Source organism: Sinohyriopsis cumingii, chromosome 17, assembly GCF_028554795.1.
Source record: "Sinohyriopsis cumingii isolate HCF-2022 chromosome 17, ASM2855479v2, whole genome shotgun sequence".
Lineage (NCBI taxonomy): Eukaryota > Metazoa > Mollusca > Bivalvia > Unionida > Unionidae > Sinohyriopsis > Sinohyriopsis cumingii.
Genome location: NC_142977.1, coordinates 46,760,087 through 46,785,555, shown reverse-complemented (window position 1 = coordinate 46,785,555; position 25,469 = coordinate 46,760,087). Strand labels below are relative to the sequence as shown.

The 25,469-nt window shown below is 40.5% G+C and overlaps 1 protein-coding gene across 1 annotated transcript in view; it reads left to right on the top strand.

The window, feature by feature from the left end:
• Window positions 1–25,469, top strand: part of LOC149778543 (band 7 protein AGAP004871-like) — a 69,189-nt gene that overhangs the window by 42,211 nt on the left and 1,509 nt on the right. The window contains exons 5-6 of the mRNA XM_089939442.1: window positions 6,099–6,302; window positions 6,702–6,757. Of these exons, the coding sequence (XP_089795568.1) occupies window positions 6,099–6,302; window positions 6,702–6,757 (260 nt within the window). The remainder of the gene's footprint in view (window positions 1–6,098; window positions 6,303–6,701; window positions 6,758–25,469) is intronic.

The following is a 25,469-nucleotide window of genomic DNA, read 5'->3' as shown; positions in this document are numbered from 1 at the left end:
TTGGTATCGTCAGGAATTCAGCCTTCAGCGGAACCCATGATCAAAATCCTTTTGAGTTTCAACATTACAATGTGTCCAAGATCGAAGTCAGTCGCGACGGCAAGACCTTGTGTACCCGACCCTTTGAGCCCAACGTTGGTGTCGCGAAGAATTATTTGAGATCGTACTTGTCCCTGTACGAAGCCACCGGACAGTTAGGAACCAACACCAGTCACGGTATTTCGTACGACGATTATGCAGGAGGCTACGCTTTGTGGGGTTTTGATTTCACTCCAGACCAAGGCAGCGACGAGGGACATTTCCACCCTATAAAATCGGGTCAGATTCGTGTGGAACTTCAGTTTGTAAATCCACCTCCAGATCACACAGTGAACGTCATCCTGTATGCAGAATTTGACAATACCATAGAAATCAACAGTTTGAGAGAAGTCATTCTAGACTATTAGAAGCCATGGAAGACTGTTATCCCTCTTTGCCTAGTGGAGAAACTTTGAAGATGGAATGTGAGGAGACAGGGGAAGAAGAATCTCAAGACAAAGACGAAGAAGTTATCATGATGAAGTCAAGATGGCCAGAACAAGAAGCCCATTTAGTCTCCTGTTTTGCCAAACACTTGGTCGAAAAAATGACGGAATTGATCAAGAAAATTGCTATGGATGTCAAAACGATCATCCCAGTCAAATTCAACACGATAAATGCCTAATGCTGAGTCAAAAAGAAAAATTGAACGAGTATCTGGAGAAAGCTTGGAGTCTCATCTCGGACGAAGTCGTGTTGCATCAGTGGTATAAAGACTTGCGTGAACATTCTTGTCCACCATTAACCACTCAAGAGATCCATCGTATCGAAGTTCTCCTGAATCAGAGTGGGGAGACGAAGCGAAGAAACGGTTATTTGTCAGACATTTTCAAGCAAAAAGTCAGGATCGAATTGACGACTTATTATTACCTGTGAAGAAGAAAAAAACACACAAAACATGGATACCTGGGAACTTTATTACCTTTTAAACCACAGTTCGTTCACGGCTTCTTGGAATCCTGTCGTCTGTGCTAAAGATGAACTCCCTCATCGCAAACCTAAAGACCATCAAGCTTACGTGATCAACACGGATGACAGTCATCTCCCAGGAACCCACTGGGTAGCCGTCTACTTTCCTCAAGAAGGATGTGTGGAATATTTCGATTCGTATGGATTGCCCCCTTTGGAAGACGATATCATTGACTTTATGAGAAGAAATGCTCAGACCACCCGATTCAATAATGTGAAATTACAAGGCACAGATTCCTTGGTGTGTGGACAATATTGTGTGTATTTTCTGCATCATCGCAGCCTGGGCTATTCCTTAGAACATTTAGTGACTCATTTTGATCCTCGTTCTTCTTCTAGAAACGATGTGAAAGTAGATCGATGGTTTTGTGACCATTATGCTTATCTTTTGTCTCAAGCTAGGAAACGTAGTGTCCATCAATGGCCTAATGACTTCCAACAGTGGAAATCACAATTTCATTCACAACGTTGTCAGCCTTGTCCAAAATAATGTGTGAGTTGGAAAAAAAAATGTTTGTCATTTGAAACAAAATGTTTGATGTTATATTGTTGGATTATTGTTAAAAATGTTAGAGTTGTTTGTTAGTGTTAAGTGATTTTGAATAAAAAATGTTGTGTTTTGAAAAAAATGCCTTGGTCTTTTGTTTGGCTATAAGAATTTTGAGTCATGCTCTTTGACTTCTTACTATCCCTCTCATGGCACTCATTGAACGTTCCGGTTCGAAAACCGTGGAGGGATGTTTTCCTTCGCGTCCGCGCTTTGACTTAAAAACCGGGGCAGTTTCCAGTCTAAGCATCCATTGCCGACTCATCCTCCTACGAAGATGTGCTCCAAACTAGCTAAGCTAAACGAAGCCTACGTGAATTTGCATAGGGTCAGACACAGTCTGATACCGAAGCCAGAAGAGATAGAGAATGTGAGAATGCTAAAAGTCACTGAAGACCTGATAGAAGAACTCTTCAGAGAAGAAGTGAACAGGGAGAAAGAAGAATGGACAGAGAAGTACAGACTTCAGAAACAGCAGAGAGAGCGGCAACAGCAGCAACAGCAGCAGCAACCTGAACCTGACAGAGGCTTTGTCGATTGTCGTATCGACACCAAAGAGTTCTTCTTCTCTTTCCGAAGAAGCAGACCTATCGTCAGAAAGTCTATCGTCAGAGGACATCGCATTCTTAGAAACTAAAAGATTGCCATAGCAAACAAAAAAACAGCCCTTTTCAGGGCTACCCAATACTCTAGAAAAGAAATAGTAATCCATTTGCCAATGTGTGTAGGTAGAATAGTATGAATATAAACACTGACTTTTTTATAGTGTGAGTGTATGTGTTTGTGTATATGATTGTGTGTTTGTAAGTACTCACGTACGTTTGTGTGGATAGTAGATTATGATGATGTTTTTTGCTGTTTGAGGTGTGGGGAGAGTAGATTTGGGGTTTGATTGGATTGCTTTGCGTATGTGGATAGTACATTATTGGTTTAATAAAATTTTTTAGAATAGTGATGGGTAGTATAAAAAGTGAGTGAGTGTTTCTTTTAGGTCCGCGCGTTGTTTGGTTATGATCTAGGTAAGATCAATTTTGTTTTAGGGGATGTTTTCCATCACGTCCGCGCTTTCAGTATAAATTAAAGATCGTTCGGCAGTCTAGCTACCCTTGTTGATTGATCAACACCACCAGAATGAACACCAGACTAGTTAAACTGCTTGAACTTCATGTACACCTGGAATATGCCAGGCGTATAGTGAATGAGCTGGCTGCAGAGGCCATCGTAGAAGAGGGAAGGATGAAAGAGGAGAGAAGAAACAAAGAAGAGGAGGAGAGAAGAAACAAAGAAGAGGAAGAAAAGGAGAGAGGAAATTTCAGAATCCCAGAGACAGAAGATTGGGGTTCTGAAGCCACTTATCCCGCCTCTGCTCTCCCCCAAAAAAGAGTGAAAAGAGACTGAGGAAGAAGATGTGTGTGTGGTGCCAGGCCTGGAAGGTGCCATCATTAACCAGGTGTCACTGGAGTTCAAAAACAAACAGCCCTTTTCAGGGCTACCCAAACCTTTAGAAAAGAAATAGTAATCGATTTGCCAATGTGTGTATGTAGAGTAGTGTGAATATAAACACTGACTCTTTTTATTTGTGTGAGTGTGTGTTTTTATGTGTGTGTGTGTGTGTGTGTGTGTGTGTGTGTGTGTGTTTGTAAGCGCTCACGTACGTTTGTGTGGATAGTAGATTATTGGGTTATGTAAGAGCTTAAGTTGGTTTGTGTGAATAGTAGATTAGGGTTTCATTTTAATGCTTTGCGTGTGTGGATAGTAGATTCGGGGTTTGTTTATTGCTGATTCACGTATGTGGATAGTAGATCATATGAAATGAGAAAAGTAGGGGATGTTTTCCTTCACGTCCGCGCGTTGTTTGGTTATGATCTAGGTAATATCAATTTTGTTTTAGGGGGATGTTTTCCATCACGTCCGCGCTTTCACTATAAGAACCCACAGTATTAGTCGTTCGCACCATTCTAAGGAATAAACAAAGAAGATGGAGGTGACAAAATTATTTAACGATTTGAGACATAGCTATTTTTGGATCATGGATGGGACTTATGTAGTAGAAAGATTGAATAAGGAAGGAAGATTTGAAGGTAGCCTGAACAATGTGAAGGGTCTTGGAGTAGCAAAAGATCAAATAGTTGGAATGATTGAGGAAGAAGTAGAAAGAATCAGAGGATTCATTGACCCACCTTACGTGAGAGTAGGTACTTTAAAGGAAGCCTTGGATCATATCATAGAAGTCAGGAGCTTCCTAGAAAATAGCTTTCATTGGACTTACTGGTGGTACGTAAAGTGGGGTTGTAACCAGTTGATAAAAGCAGAAGAACTAATTAGAGAGGTAATGAAAGTAGAAGTGATGAAGATAAAAGAAAAATGGAGCAAAGAGAGAAAGGAAGAAGAGAATACGAAGAAGAAATTAGAGTTTGAAAGATTAAATAACAACTGGATGAAGATCCAACAGAAATTTAGAGAGATGGGCCATCCTGACTGGATAACAGAGGAGGAGAAGAAGAGGAAGAAGAAAGGAATTTTGGGAAAGATAAGGGGATGGTGGAAGAAGTGGAGGAGTTAGAAGAAGAAACCCAAAGGCCCTTTTCAGGGCCACCCACATTTCTCGAAAAGAGATCGATTTCAATTGCCTACCCCCCTTTTTTTTATTTGTTTTTAAAAAAAAACAAAAAAAAAATCCCATGTTCACTTCCCCTTGTCCCTAGAATTGCTTTTTTTCTCCCATGTTAAATTTCCTTTGTCGCTCAACAGACCCACGATTTATTCCCCATGTTAATTTCCCTTGTCGCTCAACAGACCCAAACTCTATTCCCCATGTTAATTTCCCCTTGTCGCTAAAGTTGCCCAGAGGTTTTCGTAATGTTAAATTTCCCATTGTCGCCAAAGTGGCCCAGGGATGTTTTAAATGCTAATTCCCATTGTCGCTAAAGTGGCCCACCTTACTACTTAGAATGCTACCGACCTAAAAATGCAGAGAAGACACACGGAAGACCAAGATCAAAGGGAACTAAAATACGAGGATTTATTAATTTAAAGATGCATTGATGACGATTCCCTTTCTTAATTTACAAACAATCAGACATTGATGACGATTCCCTTTCTTAATTTACAAACATCCAGAATATTGCATCAGTCAGTACTTTTTATTTCTTTCAAGCTATATCAGTGCAAATGGCTACGAATTGTTTATTTTAATTCTAATACAAGATTAAATCCCAAAACACCGTTCATAAGTCTATTCAAGCGCTACAAACAGGATTCTTTTTTTTTAACATAGATCGTTTTTAGCGACCACCTGACTCACTTTCCATTATACTTTTTTAATCGCAACCAGTGAATTAGTTAGATTACTTAAATCAGGTCTGCCTTTTCTGAATGAAACAAAAATATTGGCAAATAATATACAGGTGATGTTAAATGACGTAGTTCAATTACAAGCTTGCTTCCTCTCAGGAAACCTAAATAGAACCATTTCTAATACATATACAAATTGTAACTGACAACAAACTGTCAGTATGTCAGTATCGCTCGACCGAAATAGCCTGGGGTATAATCTTTTCACCAAGACAAATTTTGATATATTTGCTACTAGATAAGTGGTGTCCATGCAATTTGTTTGTGCATAAAATCAACTAAAATTTCTTTCATAATTAAGCGCACAAGACGGGCCGATTCCATTTTATATAGTTTGGTAAGAGGACTAGAGTCATGCCAATTTTCAAATAAAGGATGCAATAAAAAAAAACAGGTTATTTTGTTCCAGCCATGGTGTATTTCTGAATAACTTATTTTTATATGTGTTTGTCACAAACGATATAGTGGTACGATACTGTATCATAATACATGAGTCCCGATACAATATGTGTGGCGATACAAATATCATGTAAAGAAAATATAACAAGCTTCTCTTTGTCATTGTAATTTAAATTCAAAGATGGTAATGTATGCAAGGTATATTTAATTATCAAACTAACCGTATTGTGATTTTAAAAAATCATTCAGTATAAGAAAACAAATCTTAAAAAATATTACAGTTTCAAGTGTCAGTGAATTTATCATAATGCATCATTGTCTCGTGCTGTTAAGTATAATCACAATATTGGGGCGTGATGTGTTATATTTTATTATTACGAAATATCAATAGTCCTAATAAATTTCGTCATATGTTGACATAGCTACTGAATTTAAATTTTAAAACCCAAATCTGAAAGGCATTGCCTGTCAATAGTTTTGTGACGGTATTTCCTACATAAATGTCAATAACGGTTTTGAGGATAAATTATTCGCGATCACGCACACCCACCACCCGCACGCACACACACACACACACACACACACACACACAGGCAAACAACAAAACAAAAACTCAGGACTGGTCCGTCTGATTAACGTATCTTTAATCGGAAAATAACGGGAGCATCAGCTGAGAAAGTGCATGTACTGCGAAATTTCAACATATTTGTTAACAATGAGATACCTCTTCCTTACCTTTATTTTTTTACAGGTACTAACTAAGGACAGTGTCACAGTCTGTGTGGACGCAGTAGTGTATTACCGTGTGTCCAAGCCAACAATATCTGTAGCCAACGTGGAGAACGCTCACCACTCTGCAAGACTACTGGCCCAGACAACACTCAGGAACATTCTGGGCCTGAAGAATTTGACAGAAATCTTATCAGACAGGGAAGGGATCAGTCAGGGCGTACAAGTAAGCAATAATAATAATAATAATAATAATAATAATTATTATTATTATTATTATTATTTACAAATAGGACAGAGTGACCACAATATATGAGGCCTTAACCATTCTCTACAATACATTTCAGAAATCCAGACGAAAATCTGGTATACTTAGAATGTGACCAGACTTTTTAGGATCTTCCGATCGACATTTTGATATCCGGAGAAGTATTTCGCTGAAAACAGTGAATAATGCTACCGTGCATTGAGTGAAGAATTATTTTGATCTTAGTTTTACTCTTCTGCCTCAGTCTTCGTGCATCTGTTTAATTGTACAATTGTTCAGCATGCAATGTTAATTCCACAATCTATTTTACGTGATTCCTCGTTTAACTTTATACCATTGAATATTCTAACATTTCAGTCTGTTTTGGATGACGCCACGGAGAGATGGGGAATACAAGTTGAAAGAGTAGAAATGTAAGAAATTTTCTTGTTGTTGGTGTTTCATTTTGCCACCATGTGCACTACTTACCCAGGTGTATTCAACACGATTTAATGGATTTGAATAGAAATCTACATTCAGATATTTAAGAGTTTAGCGTTGTTTTTTTCTGAGTTTATCTTGGTATAAACTGTCAGTTGCCAACTCACACAGCAAATAACGCCCGAAGTGCGTTATGTAAGCTGTGTGAGTCGGCAACTGACAGTTTATACCACGATAAACTCAGGAAAAACAACGTTAAACTCTTATAATTGAAATTTCAATTATTCGTTATGTTATTTTGTTTGCATCATTAAAAAACATTAATCTTAATTGAGCGTAGTAATACATGTTTGGGGTTTTCTGTTACGTAGTTATTCATAGCACTTGGGATTGTCTTGCTCTGTCGTAATAAGGTCATCATAATACCAGTCCTTCAACCAATGAAAACCAAATGTATTCATTTTTTTTAACTGTTAGAATGTTTGTTTTTTTCCTTTAATGCTTACTAAGTGTATGGCTTAACTGGCAGTGTTTATCTTATGCTGTACAAGTGACTCTATTTATAGAAGTGGGTATTCTTAGAAAAGTAGTTCTTCTTATAGTTCATACGAAATAAACGTAATTCATTTTGATCACGTGGTAACATTCTGACCAATGGAAATGCTACGTTCCTTTACCAGCTACTGGCATTGCAATTATATAAAGATTATTTCATTTTAAGATTTGAACATAATAGTAAATAGGCAAAGCCTAAAGGATAGCAAGTACAGCTGAATCACTTATTGTACGTGGTCACACTAATTACCAATTTTTAATCAATATGAGAATTATTCTTAATATTTAATTGTTTTTAAAATAATTATTTCTCTACAAGTAACGCCTAAATAATATAGACGAAATTCGTTTCCATTGTGCTTTGTACTTATATGTATACTTCGAACTCAGATATTGAATGTCGGGACACCATTTCGTCCACTATTGATGCCGCGAGCGATTTATTGTGTACGTTTCTATAAGGACGATCTTACTGCCGACCTTCGTAAGCCTTTGAATAATAAACTAACGATCTATGAATGAATATCGATCTCATTAAGACGGTAAATCAACCAGGTCACTTCTCCACACACTCAGCAAACCTGCTTGATCGGATTATCGCATTAGCAGACTTCCACATAGTCGAATCTGGTACAATGCCTGCACAAGAACGTATTAGTTATCACAAACCTATATTTGTTAGTATAAAATTAGATTATCCCAAAATACATTTATTCAAGGGAAATGTTTGGCTTTATATAAAAAAAAGGAAAGATGCAATTATGAACTGTTCAGTACATTAATTGGTAATGTTTGGAATGAATTCTTTAATTTGTGTAAAGACATGGAGGAAAGGTAATAAATTGTTTTCTTCAACAGCGCATTTCCTCTCACTTAGCTACAATCATAACAGGGACCAAATGTGGCTAATTATTTTACCACCCAATCGTTCTTAGAGCAACTATATTTTATCTATAATTCATTCAGGATCGATGCGCATTGCACATCCGAAAAAGTTTAATTATGTGTTATGAAAACATAGTCTGATAACAGTTTAATTAATCTACGTATGCATTTTATACGTTTTTCCAATCCTGGCTCTGATTCCGTAAGACTTGAAATGTCTTATCATAAAGCAGCCGGAATAGTCTTTGAACTTCCAAATTTGCAAGCAGAGAAGGAGCTTATTTTGAAAGTCGATGGTCTACTCTCGTAGAAATGTGAAATATAAAAAAAAATATCTTGTAGATTTTATAAAATTATCAACAATGCGTTTCCGGATTATATAACTTATCTCTTCCCACCCTGTTCACTTAAACGAAATCATTCACAACTGATGTAGAATCGCTATTGGAAAAGTCGTATATACCAACATTTGTCGACTCTTGGAACGATCTACCATAACCCACAATAAACCATTCACTGATACTAACCTCAGAAAATTAATTACAGAGAACAGCAGGGGGGGCGAATCGGACATTTTGTCCAAACGTCATTTGGCTTAATTAATACTTTCTGCACTCAGCGGATCCGGTGTCGTCAGCGCCCGGTAAAAAAAAAGACGACGTCGTCGTCGGGGATCGTCCAATCGTCATTTGGTTTAATTAATACCTTCTGCGCGCCGATCCCCAGCGTCGTCAGCGTCCGGTAAACACAGCGACGACCGCGTCGATGTCATCGCCCCCCCCCCTGCTGCTATGATTTTACAAACAGAGTGATCACTAACTCCTCCTCTTGTAGATCAATTAGGCTATTTGACTGATCGGTAAGTCTAAAATTAATTCTCGTTAAAAACCGATTATGGCATCTCATATAGACCGGATTAATCGGACTCTCAACGATTAAGAATCCCGGAGGGGCTGTTGGTGAAAATGAATAAAGGATATACCCCTGTTGAGCCTGATTTGATTGCTTGGTATCCACCTGGTAACTCCCTTCGATAACATCGCACACTAGATTGATTGCTATCACCGATGCGATATTTACGTTGTACGGGGCAATATGCCTACCATCATCTCCGTTATCGTGTCTGAGGATAGTTGATGGGGCGAAAAAATCATTAAGAGACTTTCTTAGTTCTGGCACGTTGTATTCTGGAAACTTGAAATCGGGTAACTCGGCTTCTGTGATATTATACTCGGTTAGGAATTTTTGCTTATTATCATCGCTGTTAGCAGATATTGTCTCAACGATTCGTTTATTAATATATTCCATGTCTGATATAAGTTGATTTAACACCTCAACGTGTTTTTGTGCTTTTGTTTTCCGTAGCTGTTCTAGTTGTGATTGGCAAATACGATTAATCTCGGCAAACATATCAATGATATCATTTAAACTAACTGTGATCACGACGGATGATTCAGAAGTTTCCTCATGCTGAAAATACCATTGCATGGTATTTCTGTTTTGAAATATAAACCAACTGGGCAATAACGTGCTTTTCATAATAGACAAATTATCTTGATACCGGGGGGTAATCTCATGATACGATTGCGCATTCGTGGGGGGGTCCGCGGCGATTTCATGAGGTGGATTCTTAGGCCATCATAGTATGGTTCTTATTGAACTGTTATAGATATCAACCATATACCCCGGTGTGCTTATTTCAATCGTCGACGATAACGTCGGTTCATGAACCGTAATAGCGATTTTTGACTCTTTTCCTGTGATCGATTTTATCCTGCGTTGAAATTCTTTATTGATTTGTTCTATTTGGTATGACCCAGTTGGTATTGTAACCTCCTTCCAGTCTGGGGTTCCATCGGGTTTACTTGTCCATGCAAAAACCAGCGAGTTATTAGGTTGTTGTCCGTTAAATGCGTCCGCTCGAATATTAGGCCAACTGTGATATACTCGCAATTTTGCCAGCGCTATTTCCTTCACTGGAACCGGTGATGGGAAGTTCACACTGAATTCGGGTTTCGTTGACGTTATCGATATCATATTTGTTTGTACCGGAGTGGTGTTCTCCGCGATCCGCTGAAGTAATTGAAACCCTTCGGGGTTCAGCGACATTATTATTATTCGTTGTTTTTAGTGTTTAATTTTGACACCGAATATTAACAACCTGCTTGTTTTTAGGTCATTGAAGTGGTTCCGGCTTCCAGTTGAAAATCCTCGATTTTTGACATCGCGGAGCTATACAACTGGACCATCGTGGAGAATTCAACATCGGATATGAACAAATTATCAATCGACAACGAGATCAACCCGGATAATTTCGAGTACGCGTCGGATACTATTTGATGTTTTACTGTATACTCGTTGAGTTTTTTCTAAAAACACGATGATATTTTCCTAGTGATTGCGTTGGCAACTCCAGCAATTGTTGTCATTGCGGAGATAGCGATTGGAACAGCGATCGGGGCTATCGTGGTCACCGTGGATAAAATAACACCGGTACCGGCTACTATACCCGACACCGAGTACACGACCGCGTCGATGGCGGTTATTTTTCGGCGGTATTTTTTTATTTTTGCGCGGTATTGTTCGGAAAGCGTTTTCAAGTTCGCGGAGAATTCTTTTGCGGTATCGAATCGATATTGATGTGACGTCGGTGATACCTCTGATTCAATTACCCTGGTGGTCATTTTATTTTAAAAGAGCTAGTGTTTTTAATTACTTAGATTCGCTACAAATTCCACATACCATGTAATGTTTGCCTTGGTTAAACTTCTATCAACGGCATAAATTGTAAACGGTTCAGTTGCGTCCTTGTCTATAATTGTTGATATTGTATTGTTAAACCCGGATGAACTCGACGATAATATATTAAACTGCATCATTGAAACCAGTGTCAATCAATAAATGCCCTTAACAGTCGCGGTAATATTTACTATATTCTGTGTAGGAGTCCAAGTGAATGATCCATGCCGAATCGTGTATACTGTGTTGATGGCGTTCTCATGAGGGATTTTTATTTTTTCGAGTTGCTCTGTTATATTTTTTTTGTTCGCTGCAACATCAAGTTTGATCGTTCCTATTTCCTGTGTATTTTCGGTCATACTAGTTCTGATCGCTGCATTATTAGCAGCGAGTTTAACTATTTCCCTCCAATGCCCGCTCATACCTCTTTCGTTCGCTTCAACATAAGTTTTGAGCGTTATTATTTCCCCTCCATACGCGTCTACACTAGTTTTGACCGCTGCAACATCAGTTCTGAGCGTTATTATTTCCCCTGTATGCGCGTCTATATTATTCTTGTTCGCTGCAACATTAGTTTTGATTGTTTCTATTTCCCGTGTATTCTCGGTCATACTTTTTTTGTTCGCTGCAACATCAAGTTTGATTGTTCCTATTTCATATGTATGCACGTCTATGCCTTTTTTGTTCGCTGCAACATCAGTTTTGATTATTCCTATTCCCCGCCAATACGCGTCTACATTTTTTTTGTTCGCTTCAATATCAGTTTTGATTGTTCCTATTTCCTGTGTATGCGCGTCTACACCCTTTTTGTTCGCTTCAATATCAGCTCTGATTGTTATTATGTCCTGTGTGTGCGCGTCCACATTATTTATGATCGTTGTAACATCAGTTTTGATTGTTTCTATTTTCCGTCCATGCGAGTCTACATTATTTATGATCGTTGCAACATTAGCGCCGATTATTTCTATTTCCCGTTCATGCACGTCTACACTCCTTTTGTTCGTTGCAACATCAGTTTTGATTGTTTCTATTTCCTGTCTATACGCAGTGATATCATTTATAGTTATTGTAATCTCATCCGGTTTGGTATTTTTTTTACCAAAGAATTTATCAAAGTTGTCATCGATCCTGTTAACATTTTTTCGTAACGTGTAAAATTGGCCCGACAGCGTTGTAAACTCCGAAATAGTAGTTTTTATCCCCGCAAGATTCGGTTCGGTTACCGTCGGGGTCCCAAAAAAACTAGCGGTAGTGAGTTGTATATCGGTGACAGATTTTTTCACCTCGGTGACAGATTTTTTCACCTGCGCGTCGAGTTCGATCACCAATCCATTCAACCTTATAAAACCGTCTTGGACTAATGTTACCCTATCCGTCACCGTCGACAGATGTTCACCCGGTTTGAGTCGTCCGTCGCTGGTATACAACGCGATAGTGTTCTCGGCGGCATCACGCCGTCGTGTTAAAACGTCATCCAGCGACACATTACTGGATTTCAATTTACCCTGGCGGTCTTGAAATACAACTATTTCGCCCGGGTCAACACTTGTTAAATTCAACTTATCGGCGATTTCATCCTCGATTAGTTTTTTTATGTCATCGGTGGCGGGCGTTTTCGTGGACTCTTTCAGCGCCGAGATAGGTCGTCCCCAAATATCAATCATCGTTATTGTAAAAAAAACGGTGTTTTTAATTAACCCGCCGTGCCTCTACGACCCCACTAGTGTATTCGTTTACAACCACATGAGGTGGTTTCCGCGATGATGAAATCTCCGCGAGTACGTTCAATACCTCACGGCCACATATCGGTGGGTCACTTAATCGCTGTGTTGGCAGCGTGGAATAAAAAACCCGGGCTGAACACACCCGGATATACCGCATGAACTCTTTCGGCGGAGCTAACCCGTATGAATCAAAATAGACGATCGCACGCGGATCAATCGCGTACGCAACCCAATGAGTTCCCGCTCCGGAGGACCCATCGAGGTTAATTATGCCGGTTTCAATATTCCTTGGTGCCGCCGGTAATTGATCCCTCATAAAAACACCTCTGAAGTTTTTTATCGCTAGCGCGTTTGCGGCGTCTATTAAATCAAAATTAGACATAGGAGTTAATAAACGGTTCCCGGTAGTCTTAGACCCTTTCCCGAGTACCATGAATACGGGGTCCCCGGTAGTCTTAGACCCTTTCCGGCTACGGGTCGTTTTTTTTTTATAGCCTTTCCCGGTTGCCTTTTTCAATGCCATTCCCGCCGCGGTACCAACGGCCCCCAACGCCGCCGCCTTAGCCACCGCTGGTGCGGCCGCGGCAATCAACGCTGGAATCGCAGCTAACAGCGGATATATCCCACCGGTCTTTTCCATGTTTTTAATCGCTGCGGCTGAAAAATCTATTTGAACACCCTTTTTATTCTTCATCGCATTATTGAAATGTTTTATTTGACGCGCCGTCAACGATATCTTATGATTACCACCTGCCATCTGTGACGGCTTCAGCGTTATTGTGGTCCCGCATTGTTTAGCCGACTTTGATCGTAATTTCTTGACTTGACCATCAGTCAACTCTACACTGACAACACTATACGACATTTTATTGTAAACGAGTTTGTGTTTTCAATTACATGGTTTCTACTGGCGCATCAACGATTCTCATTCGTCCACCAACACCTTCTAGCAGCATTGATTTATCGCTGAGAATGACAGCAACCGCTCTATAATTGGCACCACCCGGGGCTATACGAGCTCGGAAGTGTATATCAACGACGGATTGTCTCGTTAAATCAAGATGTTCCAGCGAAAAATAATAAATCGGATACAGGTTTTTAAAATCAAATTGTGATATTTGCAAACCAGTGTCGACGTTTTGATCACGACCCATATATGACAGCAATCGATGGTACACACGTGCGATATGGTTGTCGCCGTAATTAAGCTGTATATCCTCGGATGGTTCCTGTTGTCCGTTTATTCTCAGCGAAACATCCCTGACTCCTAGTTGATCAAATATCATATGGCTGCGTTCTTGACTGCCCAATCGTTCCCTATTCTGTAGCGCTATGAATATATGACGCGGGGCTGAAACACCCTGTCTTGATGCCAGGTGCCATGTAAACGTATCGGCGACGTTATCCTCTTTAGCATCAGTTGTTACCGCTAGCCAACTCAACAACGATTTTCCTTCCTGTTCCATAAATGCTAACAATCGTGCTTCCGTGGTAACTGATGGAGTCAGCACCGGCATCCACAATGCCATTTTAGTTAAAATGACTTTACCGGCAGCGACGCCAGCAGCACGCCATATTGCATTGTTATCATCGCCCCTTCGCGTCAGCGCGATTGTATGCTTAGCCCCATAGATGACTTTTCTAACATTTCTGCAGAATCCAAATATGTGATGGAGTGGAATCGCGCATGAAAACTGCCGGCGTGGTCTTTGCAACATTCCTACTCGTGTTGCGAATCCTAGATTGTAATTATCGTTAAGACTTTTTATAATATTGAAATTAGCGCCTGGTCTTGCTCTGCGGTCTGGGTTATTTGCTTCAGCCTGTGGGTCAACTGCGGTATCTCTTTCCACCAGCACGTTGACGTACTGAAGATGATCAGCGTTATTAGTGGTGTCCTTTGCGAACATCATAGATGGGCCCGCCGATCTTGTATAATCATCCGAGTATCTCGCTAACCCAATTATCGTTGTTGCAACATCAACCTCGCGTTCTATTGATTCAATTTCTCGCCCGTCAATAAGATATCTGGCACTCTCAAATAACGCCATGATACCGTTGTTGACAAAACCAACTCGAACACGATCGTCGTCTGCGTACGGTGCATTATCGGCAGCATTTGTCACGAGTTCTCCCTCGATTTCGATAAACGCTTCACACGGCAAAAAATATTTACTGGTATCTTGGACTTGAAGTTCAATTCGCGATCGTAGGTCAGGTTGCGCTGCATATTAAGAATAATATTGATAATCACGGACAGAATCATCCCTGCGCACTGGGGCGTCCATATCAAACGCGGGGTCAGCGGTTCGCGCAAACATTTCTATTATTATTCATGTCGGTGTTTTCAATTGCGATTTTTTCGTCGTAGACCACTTCCCGCTATCGCGTTCATGAGCGCGTTCGTTGCCGCATCGGCGGATGACTGAGCCGCCAACGACGGAGTCGTCATCAATGACTGAGCCGCCAACGACTCTAGTTTTTCTTCCACGGCGTTATTTATTACTTTACTGACATTTGCAGGCATCACTGTCGTTGATGGCATCACCGGTGGTTTCTGTTTTCGTTTTCTCACCAACGACATTAGTTTGTCCCGCGCGGCTGAAAGCGCCTTTCCGGCAACATCTCCAATAGCACTAATACCCCTATCACGAATAACATCAATAGCCTTCATTCCTAATTGTTTGGCTAACGGCGCTACTTTTGGAGCCATTCTTGTGAATAACCCCGCAATGGTGCTACCGAGACCATCTCCATAGTACGCGCGGTAAACAGGCAATCGCGAGTTTACCACGTAGACGAGTACTGGTTTATCATGGTTGTAGTGTATGATCATCTTTATTATAAAAACACCAGTTTTCCAATTAGTGATTGATCACCCCCCCCCCACCACCGAATTATAAATTTTGTCAAAAACATCGATTTTCTCTAAATGATTTCCTGGGGTTTTCATCGGCGGTAAAAATCCGCGTTTTTTGTCAATTTTTGTCAATTTTTGTCTTTTTTTGTCGATTTTTGGTCGTTTTTGGTTGGTTTTTGCCGGTTTTTGGTAAAAAACATCGATTTTCTCTAAATGATTTCCTGGGGTTTTCGCCCGTAAAAACCGACCAAAAGCGACAAAAAAACGACCAAAAACGACCAAAAAACGACCAAAAACGACCAAAAATTAACAAAAATTAACAAAAACGACAATTTTATAATTTTTTTAATCATCCACTAACTCGTCTATGAGCGTTCGATACGCACTAATGTCCATGATACCGCCCGTAAATAACCGCTTGCAAATATCAGCGGCCTCATTGATTATTTCCGGAGAGTTATTTCCGGCTCGTTTTCCTCCGATTAGTACCTCTAGCCGTGATATATCACTGAGAACACTATTAGGACAGGTAACGCCGTAGGATTCTTTACCAACAGAGTATCCTTTTCCTTTTTTTAGTTTTACCCTTTTTTCAACTTCCTTGTGGAATGCGTCGTAATCGGGATCACCACGATGTGGTAATGCATTCTCGTGTTTACTCGCTAAATACACTATTCTTGTCCAATCCTTTAATGTCTTTATATTTTTCTCGTAACCGCTATTGATATGCTCCTTATCTCGTATGCTCTTAGCAAAATTAGAGGCAGTAAAATTAACTAATTCTTCCCTGCTGCTGAAGCCTCTAATTTGATCTATTGTGCTCTTCTTGAGTACATTACGGGGTATATTCCCCCCTTTCTCTTTTTCTTCCGGTATTTCTTCCGGTATTTCTTCCGGTATTTCTTCTTCTGGTTCTCTTGCGGTAGCACCTAGTTCTTCTTCGTCGGCCATTGTAACATAAGGTTCTTGTGGGTCCATTATAGCGAGTGGTGGTGGCCTCAAAGACCTCTTCGTTTGTTCGGTCTGAGCCGCTATCTTTTCAAGTACGCCAAGCAGTGACGCCTTTTTCTTTCTTTCTTCGTCGGGAATATCCCCGTATATCGCTGTTTTCACGTCTTTGGTTGCACTCGTTATCGGAGCAAAGAGTTGTTCGCTTCCAACAGTATAATCGGTTTGTAGTTGCTGCCGCGTTTGAAGTTGTTCTCGGACCCTGTCTCGTAACGGTATGAACTTTTTAAGCGCCGCTAGCCGCTCTCTGGCTAGCCGAGTAGTAAGTGATTCGCCTACCATTATTGCAAATTGCTCCGCAATTTCTAATTTCCCGCCGAGTGTACCATCGGGGGCTCCACGGAGTTTTCGTCTATAATCCTTCTAATGTTTTTGATCTTACTAGAAATCTCCCGGCGTCGTTCATAAACACGTCCGAGTTTTTTTCGTATTATTTCAACAGCAGTGAATAGTCCAATGAATGCATTTGCGTCATTGTGGTACAAGTTTTCATTAATCGTATGTTGTAATCGTTTTATAAAAAAGTACTCGCGGGCCAGGGTAAAACGCCCCCGTTTCGATTGTTCGTTAATAATCTCATAATCGGATAATATTTTTTCGCTGTCGAGACCATCAGATAATTCAATTCCTTGATTTTTTAATTTTGAAATCTCGGCTAATATATTATTGATGTCTTCGATATTCATTATTCTTATAAAACATCTTGTTTTTAAATAAAAAAAAATGAACTCTGCGCAGTGTGTTAACATTCGTTTTCTTCCGGAATGGACAATTTATTGTCATGGCGACTTCGTCAGCGCCATAGGCGCCGGTGACTTCGTCACTCGCTGATATTTACATATGAAAATCGAATTCTATGCCCGGTCTTTTTTGAGATTGCTGTTTGATATACTCGTTCTGCTACTTTTCGTATTGAGGCGATACAAATGTCAAAGTATCTACTGGCTTCATTCATCGACTGAAAAGTTTTTTCTTCGTGAGTTGTTGTATCAAATGACTTTACGGGTTTTGCTTTGTTTGAGTATTTACCAGTTTTGCCTTTTTTGGTATTCTGACTTTGCGAGATAGCTTGCAAGTTTATAAGAGAATTATCAGTCTTATTATTATTAATATGATCAATCACAAGTCCATTCTCGATTAATCCGTTGAATACTTCAAATACCATCCTATGAACATAATACTTCTTCTTTCCGGCACCAAACATCAAATACCCCTGATTATTTACGGTACCAACCGGCTTCTTCAGTCTGCGGTTTCGAACAACGCCGTCGCGAGATGTCTCGTAATTAACGAGCACAGGATGCGGCTGAAATTCTTGGTCCATTTGTATAATAATACTACTTGTCTAATTCATTATTTGGTTTAATTATGAACCTTTCAACGTAGTCTTGGGGGGTTTTGATGACGAAGTCGGCGGTGGGGTCAATGACGGCGTTTTTAATTCGCTTGTCGTAATAACGTTTTAACTCTCTGTATCGCTTTCCGCCACAATTGATACACAACTGCGATTTTCCTCTTACACCAACGTAACAAACCAAGCACGGGAGGGGGCCAAGAGAACCATTACGAACGCTTTGTAAATGATACCCGCAGAATTCACCTCTACATGATTTATTGCACGGGGTTATCGACCCAATCATTAACCATTTGCAGTGATTCATTATACTATATTCTTTTATTTAAATACTTGTTTTAATTATATGGATGAGTTCGAGAGATTAGCAGCAATTAAGCCCTGGAAAAATATTAAATTCAATCTCGATAGAGTCCTCAAGGACACACCAAAAGCGTTAATAAACGATAAAACCCTGTTGAATAAAATACGCGATTGTATCGATGAATTCAAGCGTGATGGTGCATCTCATAGTTGGTCAACATTTTGAATTGATGGTGTTGTTGATGCTACCATGAACGACAACCGCGCAGCAACGATAATATCACAACTTGGCTCCAGCAAGTATTTCTTTAGAGTAAAATTCATTGTCCGGGTGGAATCAGGTAATTGGATCATACGTGATAAATTTGAACCAGTTCTCAGCGACAAGAAAACAGTCATTGTTAGCCGCGACTCCAAGCCGGGGCTGTTAACCGGAATTGACAGACCATACTATGAACGAGCGTATCCTGAAACAGCAGTTGTTTATGGAATATACCCGTTAAATAAGAAACCTGATATCGGAAAACTAGCGCCGATGAAACAGTCAACGGGGATAAATTGTGTAGCAGAACGAATAATAGAGCATTTTACAAATGCATGTCGAGGAAACAAGTTGACTGATTTACGACGTAGCAAAATCAACCGGTGGGAGGAGACAGTGCGCGAGCGTGGAGCAACCATCAGCGACATAGCGAGATTAGAAACGTCGCTGAGATTTCCAATAACCGTTACAACGATAACCGGTGAAGTATTACACGAATCAAAGTATAAATCAAAGGGAGCCCCAATCAAAATTATTGATCATAACGAACACGCGTGGACGCCCGCGATCACAGTGTTTCCACGGGATAGAACGGTAAAGTATATCCCGGGGGAATTTATACAAGATGGTTTTCTCGCGGAGAGGAAACTATTTGATGCTATCGCTTATTTGTGTAAAAACGACCCTGTATCAGTGTGGTTACTTCGCAGCGCTGAAAACGATACGGATACCTTTGATCAGTTTGTAAGACCAAACGGTGAATTATACCGCACTGAAGCGTTTCACAACAAGATGAAAAAAACCGCCATGGAATTTGAAGAGCATGATGAACAACTGCTAACAAATTGTTTCACGATTCTATCGGTTGCGGCTCATGTTGCAGCAAGGAAAAATGCGTGGAGTCCAACACGCAAGGAATTTCTACCAAATGTACAATCCAGTTGTTTGGAATATTATCACGGTGGACTATGGAACACTGAATACAGCCGCGACGCTATGATTTCCGTTGATATGGTTGCCTGTTATCCAGCGAGTTTTCTCGGGTATGGATCCGCCGCTGAGTATTTCAAACGATTTGGACACCCCAGACATGAAATGACTCGTGTTGCTATTAATGGACCACTGCCTGATTTTGATTTAACCGGATTCGCTCGCATAGTATCATTTGAATTCGCGGCAGGACTTCATCGCTGTTGCTATATTTGGATCGGTAGACACATGTCTGAAAAGAAGTGGCTGCCAATAGCGCTGCTACGGTATATGATTGATTCTAGCATGCTTGTATCGTTGATTGTCAGTGACGCGATTATATCATACCGGGCACAGACTGAAGTCTGGTTACCAGAACCGGAGCGTCTAGATAGTATAATTGACGAATCCAGAAAACAGATTGATGCCGACGAGGAATATATCATCGAATGGTCCAGGAGGATATTCAACCAACGAAACCGCGAGGCAAAAGATCTCGGTAGAAGAATAATTGGTAAGTTCACACAAGGTGGAAAAAACTGCGACTACAAACGATATTGCTCACGGCTGATTATAGATGACGCAGAATATGATTTCGTAATCAAAGACGCAGTGGCGAAAAATAGATACGTGAACTGTGAAACAGCTTTCTTGTCCAATGGAACAAGGTTGGGTACAGTTGTTACCTACAGCGACGGAGACAGCCCAGCATACCCGCATTTGAGGGCGTCTATGCTGGGTTATGCTTGCATAAATTTATTCTCGATGATAAATAGATTTCCTGACACCACGGTTAGAGTAGCCGTTGATTCATTTTATATTGACGTAAAGTATAAGGAAAACATAGCCGAGTTTACTAGTCCGGACGAGAGTTGGGGCACATGGAGAATTAAAAATGAAATACGACGCGATTATTCCCCGTCAGCAGATGTCACCGTTGAAAACAATTACCTACGCGGTAATGATCTATCAGAATGGTCTAATGCACCACCGTGTTCTGATCCAATTTGTAGATATAAAACAGTTTATTTAAGCGGCTGTGGCGGGTCAGGAAAGACGACTCGGGCAATTGAATTATTTCGAACGCGGGCAAGTATAATCGTGCTTACACCGACCCATAGACTAGCGCGAGAGATAAAACAACGAAATGTTGACGCCGTTACTTATCACAGCTTTTTTCGATACAGCGGCGGTGAGTGGACTCCTGATCGAATGGGGGAAAAATTTATTCCTGAGGTTATCATCTGGGATGAGATATGTACTGTTTCGTTAGATGTTTTACAAATGTTTCTTGAGTGGTTGCTGCGCGCGAATACAGCGGTGATAATGTGTGGCGACCATGGCCAACCACCACCATTTGTCGGCGAGGGTCCACATGATTGGTTAAAGGGCTTTGTGGACTATTATGAAGAAACCGATACTGATTACCGAGCACTTGATGAACAACTGCGCGAGGTTAAAAAATTAATCAGATTACAGCCGGATAGAATTCAGTGTGAAATAATCCGCGAGGTGATTCCGGAAACGCCTTTAAATGAATTCTGGGAAACATGGAGACCAAATGATTTGATTGTAGCGAGTAGAAAGATAGTCAGAGACACACTTCAGCGGAAGTTGTTTACGTTGCATAAGGAAAAGTTTCCAACGCGTCCAGTGCCGTTATGTTATAGACCCGTGGATACACGGCGGCAGAACATTGAAGTTGAAATCCCGGCCCCGACAGCGTCAGGGACAAAAAAACAAATTCTCGTGCTAAATGATATCGTGCTCGTTGATATCAGCGTCGTCGAGGACGCGCTACGTGCTGATAAATCCCCGTGGACGCTAGGATACGCAACGACAATACATTCCTCGCAGGGACTAACCATCACGGACACAATTGTTTGGATGGTTGATAATCGCATCGAATGGTCAAATCTAGTTTATCTTGCGGTGTCCCGAGTACGGAGAATAAATCAGCTTCGAAGAATTGTTGTTGACGGAGTCAGTGACGAAGCCTGTGACGGAGTCAGTGACGGAGTCACCATCGATGCAAGCGTCATTGACAGAAAACTCTCGGGTTACCGCCAACAGGATAAAAAAAACAGCGGCGTTTTGATATTGATGCCGAATTAATAATTGCGTTACGACAACAACAGAATAATCACTGCGCGAGTTGTAATTGTGTAATGCGTTGGCGTTATTCGGATAAAGACGCTCGCCAATTTACCGTGGACAGGATCGATAACAGTCTCGGTCATGTCAAAAACAATGTGAGATTGACCTGTCTTGAGTGCAATAGACGCAACGGCGCTAGTTAAGACCACGCGGGGGCAATTGAGTATCGTCAGGTATCACTTGTAGTTGCTCGCGTGTAAACCCCCGCTGTGGGGCAGTTGAATCCAGTCTATAAATCGGTGGTCTATTAGTTGATCGTGTTATCGTTGATATGTTATGTGTGGTAACACTCCAGATAGGATCAGTAGCTCTTTTTTTACCGCCTTCAAGCTCTCCTGGTTCATACAGATATCTAACAGTGACATCGCCGAGAATCGGCTTGGAAACGCTATCTATTTTTGATCTTCCGGGTATATACTCGTATTTAATCGCGTCGCTGGGCTTCATGTTGATTGCTCGGGTAATCTCGTTATTTAACGCTGCAATTACGCCTGGCAACCTTTTGACCCATTCACAAGATCGTTTTTCTTGGATAAATTCCTTCGCGTATTGATACCCAAATAACCGTTCAGCAAGAGTCCGATTGAATCGTTCAACAATTGCCTGATCACGATGTAGCGCAGTATGACCTCGTCGTACCGCGACGCTATGATGTTTCAGCGTTGAAAAAACAGCGCCGCGAAATTCACTACCAGGATCAACTTGTAATAGATTTGGCCAGCGCAGAGGACCTCTTCGATAAATCCGCTCAAACGCATTGGCCACTTCAGTTGCTGACTTTGTTTTCAACGGCTCCGCTTGTTTGTATCGACTCGCAACATCAACTACGGTTAGCGCGTATTTGTAACCTTTGTCATGCGGCAGAAATAGTATATCAGCCTGATGAACTTCATTAGGTACGATGACATCAAAGCGCGAAAAGTTGATTTGTTTAGGCGGTGGTAGATAGATTTGCCATATAGCCTGTTTGGATAACCAATTAGCCGCAACGGCCCTCGTTACTTTTGCAGCGCTTGCAAGCTTACCAATTGCGGCCTTCCCGTTCCAGTATCCTCTCGGAGAATAATAGATGGATTCCATGTTGTTATTATAAACGCTAGCGTTTTCAATTACCAGCGCGAGAAGCTCCGCTTCCAATCATTAATTTACCTTTCATAGCCGATTTTACCAACCATGAAGCCAATTTTTCTTTGAAGGATTTATCAGGAATAGCATTTAGCGCGTGAATTAATTTTACGTCCGCGATATGACGCTGTTGCAGATCGCTACTTTTGTAGTAAGCAACATCATGAGCATGACACGCCTTATCGATAGCGTTTATTGGATACTCACCGGGTTTGGGCTGATTTTGATCATCGAGTCTGATATCTAATCGCGTTCCGGGGCCACAGTAGCTATATCCTGGGAGGTGTTTTTCTCCTGGATACTTTGCCCACGGGGTTCCGGGGAGTTTTGATAACTTGGCTGCAATATCACCTCCTCGCTTTTTTTTAAAACATCTCCGGGTCTAATAGAAATAAATCTAAATTTCTTTACACCGCATTGTACACACTTACCAGTAAGCGCCGATCTATTATTTCTTGTTGTAACGGTTGTCATATCATTTGTGCCAGTACGCACTCTGCACTTCACACAATATAGATCCATAATTTATGTATAGAGATATGAATATAATTGATTTTTCGGCGACTAAAACAAGAGAACCAGTTAAGCATGTTGCAGCGTTACCAAACTCGATCCGGATGATTATCATCGGACCATCTGGATCCGGCAAGACGCAATTGTTACTTAATTTAATAATAAGATGGATGAAGTGGGATAAGTTGTATTTGGTTGCTCCTAGCGTAGATGATCAACGATGCTACGAGGTGTTGAAAGATTTCAACGAGAATGCATCAGCGATCGCTGAAAAAAATGTTATTGAGTTTATTACAGATATCAATGATGCACCAGGCATCGATGATATTGATGGCGACGTTAACAATCTAGTCGTGTACGATGATGTTATGTTAGACAATCAAAAAAACCCAGCTAGGATATTTTCCAGAGGCAGGCATAAAAACACTGACGTGATATATGTCACTCAACGATACACTCAGATTCCAAAAGTAATCAGAGACAACTGTAATATTCTTGCTGTATTCAACGGCGTTGATACACACACGCTACGAAATATTTGGCAGACATGGTGCGGCGGTGACATGGACTTTAACGTTTTTCGAAACTTTTTTAGTCATGCTCAGTCGACCCCACATGGATTTGTAACGATAAATTTACATGATCCTCGGACACGATATCGTATCGGACTTGACCAAATATTCGGTTAAATTGTAAGATCATAAAGATCTTCATTGTAAATAGCCTCTTAGCAGCAGAGGGGGCGATGACATCGACGCGGTCGTCGTTATGTTTACCCGACGCTGACAACGCTGGGATCGCTGAGTGCAGAAGGTATATTAAACCAAATGACGTTCGATTTACCCCCCCCCCCCCCCCCCCCCCGACGACGACGTCGTTTTTTTTTTACCAGGCGCTGACGACGCTGGATCCGCTGAGTGCAGAAGGTATTAATTAAGCCAAATGACGATTGGACAAAATGTCCGATTCGCCCCCTCTGCTGCTCAGAGTGCAAACGTTTTTCTCCCAGTTATTTAACATTTAATAATAGGTGAATCTCTTTGATGTTAAGTCATATAAGACACAAATAGTGTTCTCTCAGTTACGGCTTTTTTTAGAAATAAGCGTATCTCTCTGATCGTTAATGTTTTTGAGGTTCTCAAATAGAAAGCGACCATTGTGAATGGGGACTATTTGTTAACTCAAGAATGGCGTTTCCTCCACAGATCATCAGTAAATAAAATATTAATATTGATTCTGATATACTTTTTCATCGAACTTTGCAGAGCAGAAGAAAACATTTTGCTACAAAAAGAAATCCAGAAATTTGTAATTTATACTAAAAGATTCACACAAATATAATCACTTTTGTTACTTTAGGTCTGCTGCAGTACAAGTTTTACCTGCCAAATCACACTAAACAATATCCCTCGGCTCTTTTCTTTACTTCATTCTCATTTCATTACATGTGTGTGCGTCATCTATCTTGACTCTTTTCCCCAAGACTCTTGCATACATGCTCATTAATTAGATAATTATGTTTTTGACGGAAAGGAATGAGTAAGTTGAAAAACTTGTTTCGAATCATTTGTAATCTTCTTGGCTATAAAATATGTTTGGACTAAAATTATTGTGACGTCAGGCATACGCATGAGCTGGCTGACAACGCGCTAGACCAAATAGATTTTGTTTCACTGATGTGTATGTACCACATTGGTAACAAAACTGCTTTGTAGGAAAGTGAGGACTGGATCAGTCTAATTCATTCAGTGTCTTCTGCTTTTCTCCGAAACTCAGCTTGGATTTTCATACAAACTTCTGGTTGAATAGAATTTTTCATAACATGCACTGTAGAATATCTGTATATGTATGAAAATGAAATAGGAAAGGCCTACGAAACGAACGCAGCTTCGCTCAAATGTGCACAGTCTGGTATGTGTACTGACTTGTCCATTATCCATACCTTGGAGGAGTCTACTGTACAAAAACATCGTCAGTATCTCGCGACGTCATGAAAATGTTTTGCAAATGGAAACAAGCCCATTCTTGGATTGCACACTAGTATTTTGTTGTTTTTGTTGTTGTTCCATCTCGTTAAATAAGTAAATATGTGAGATAGGGGAAACATATAAATGGAAACAAAATGTTTTATCAACTGGACGACTGTAAAGATGATGCGCGTTATCTTAAGATTTCGCCCAGTTGCCAATGCATGGATGGATGGATTTATGGCTGTCTGGCTATATATATATATATATATATATATATATAT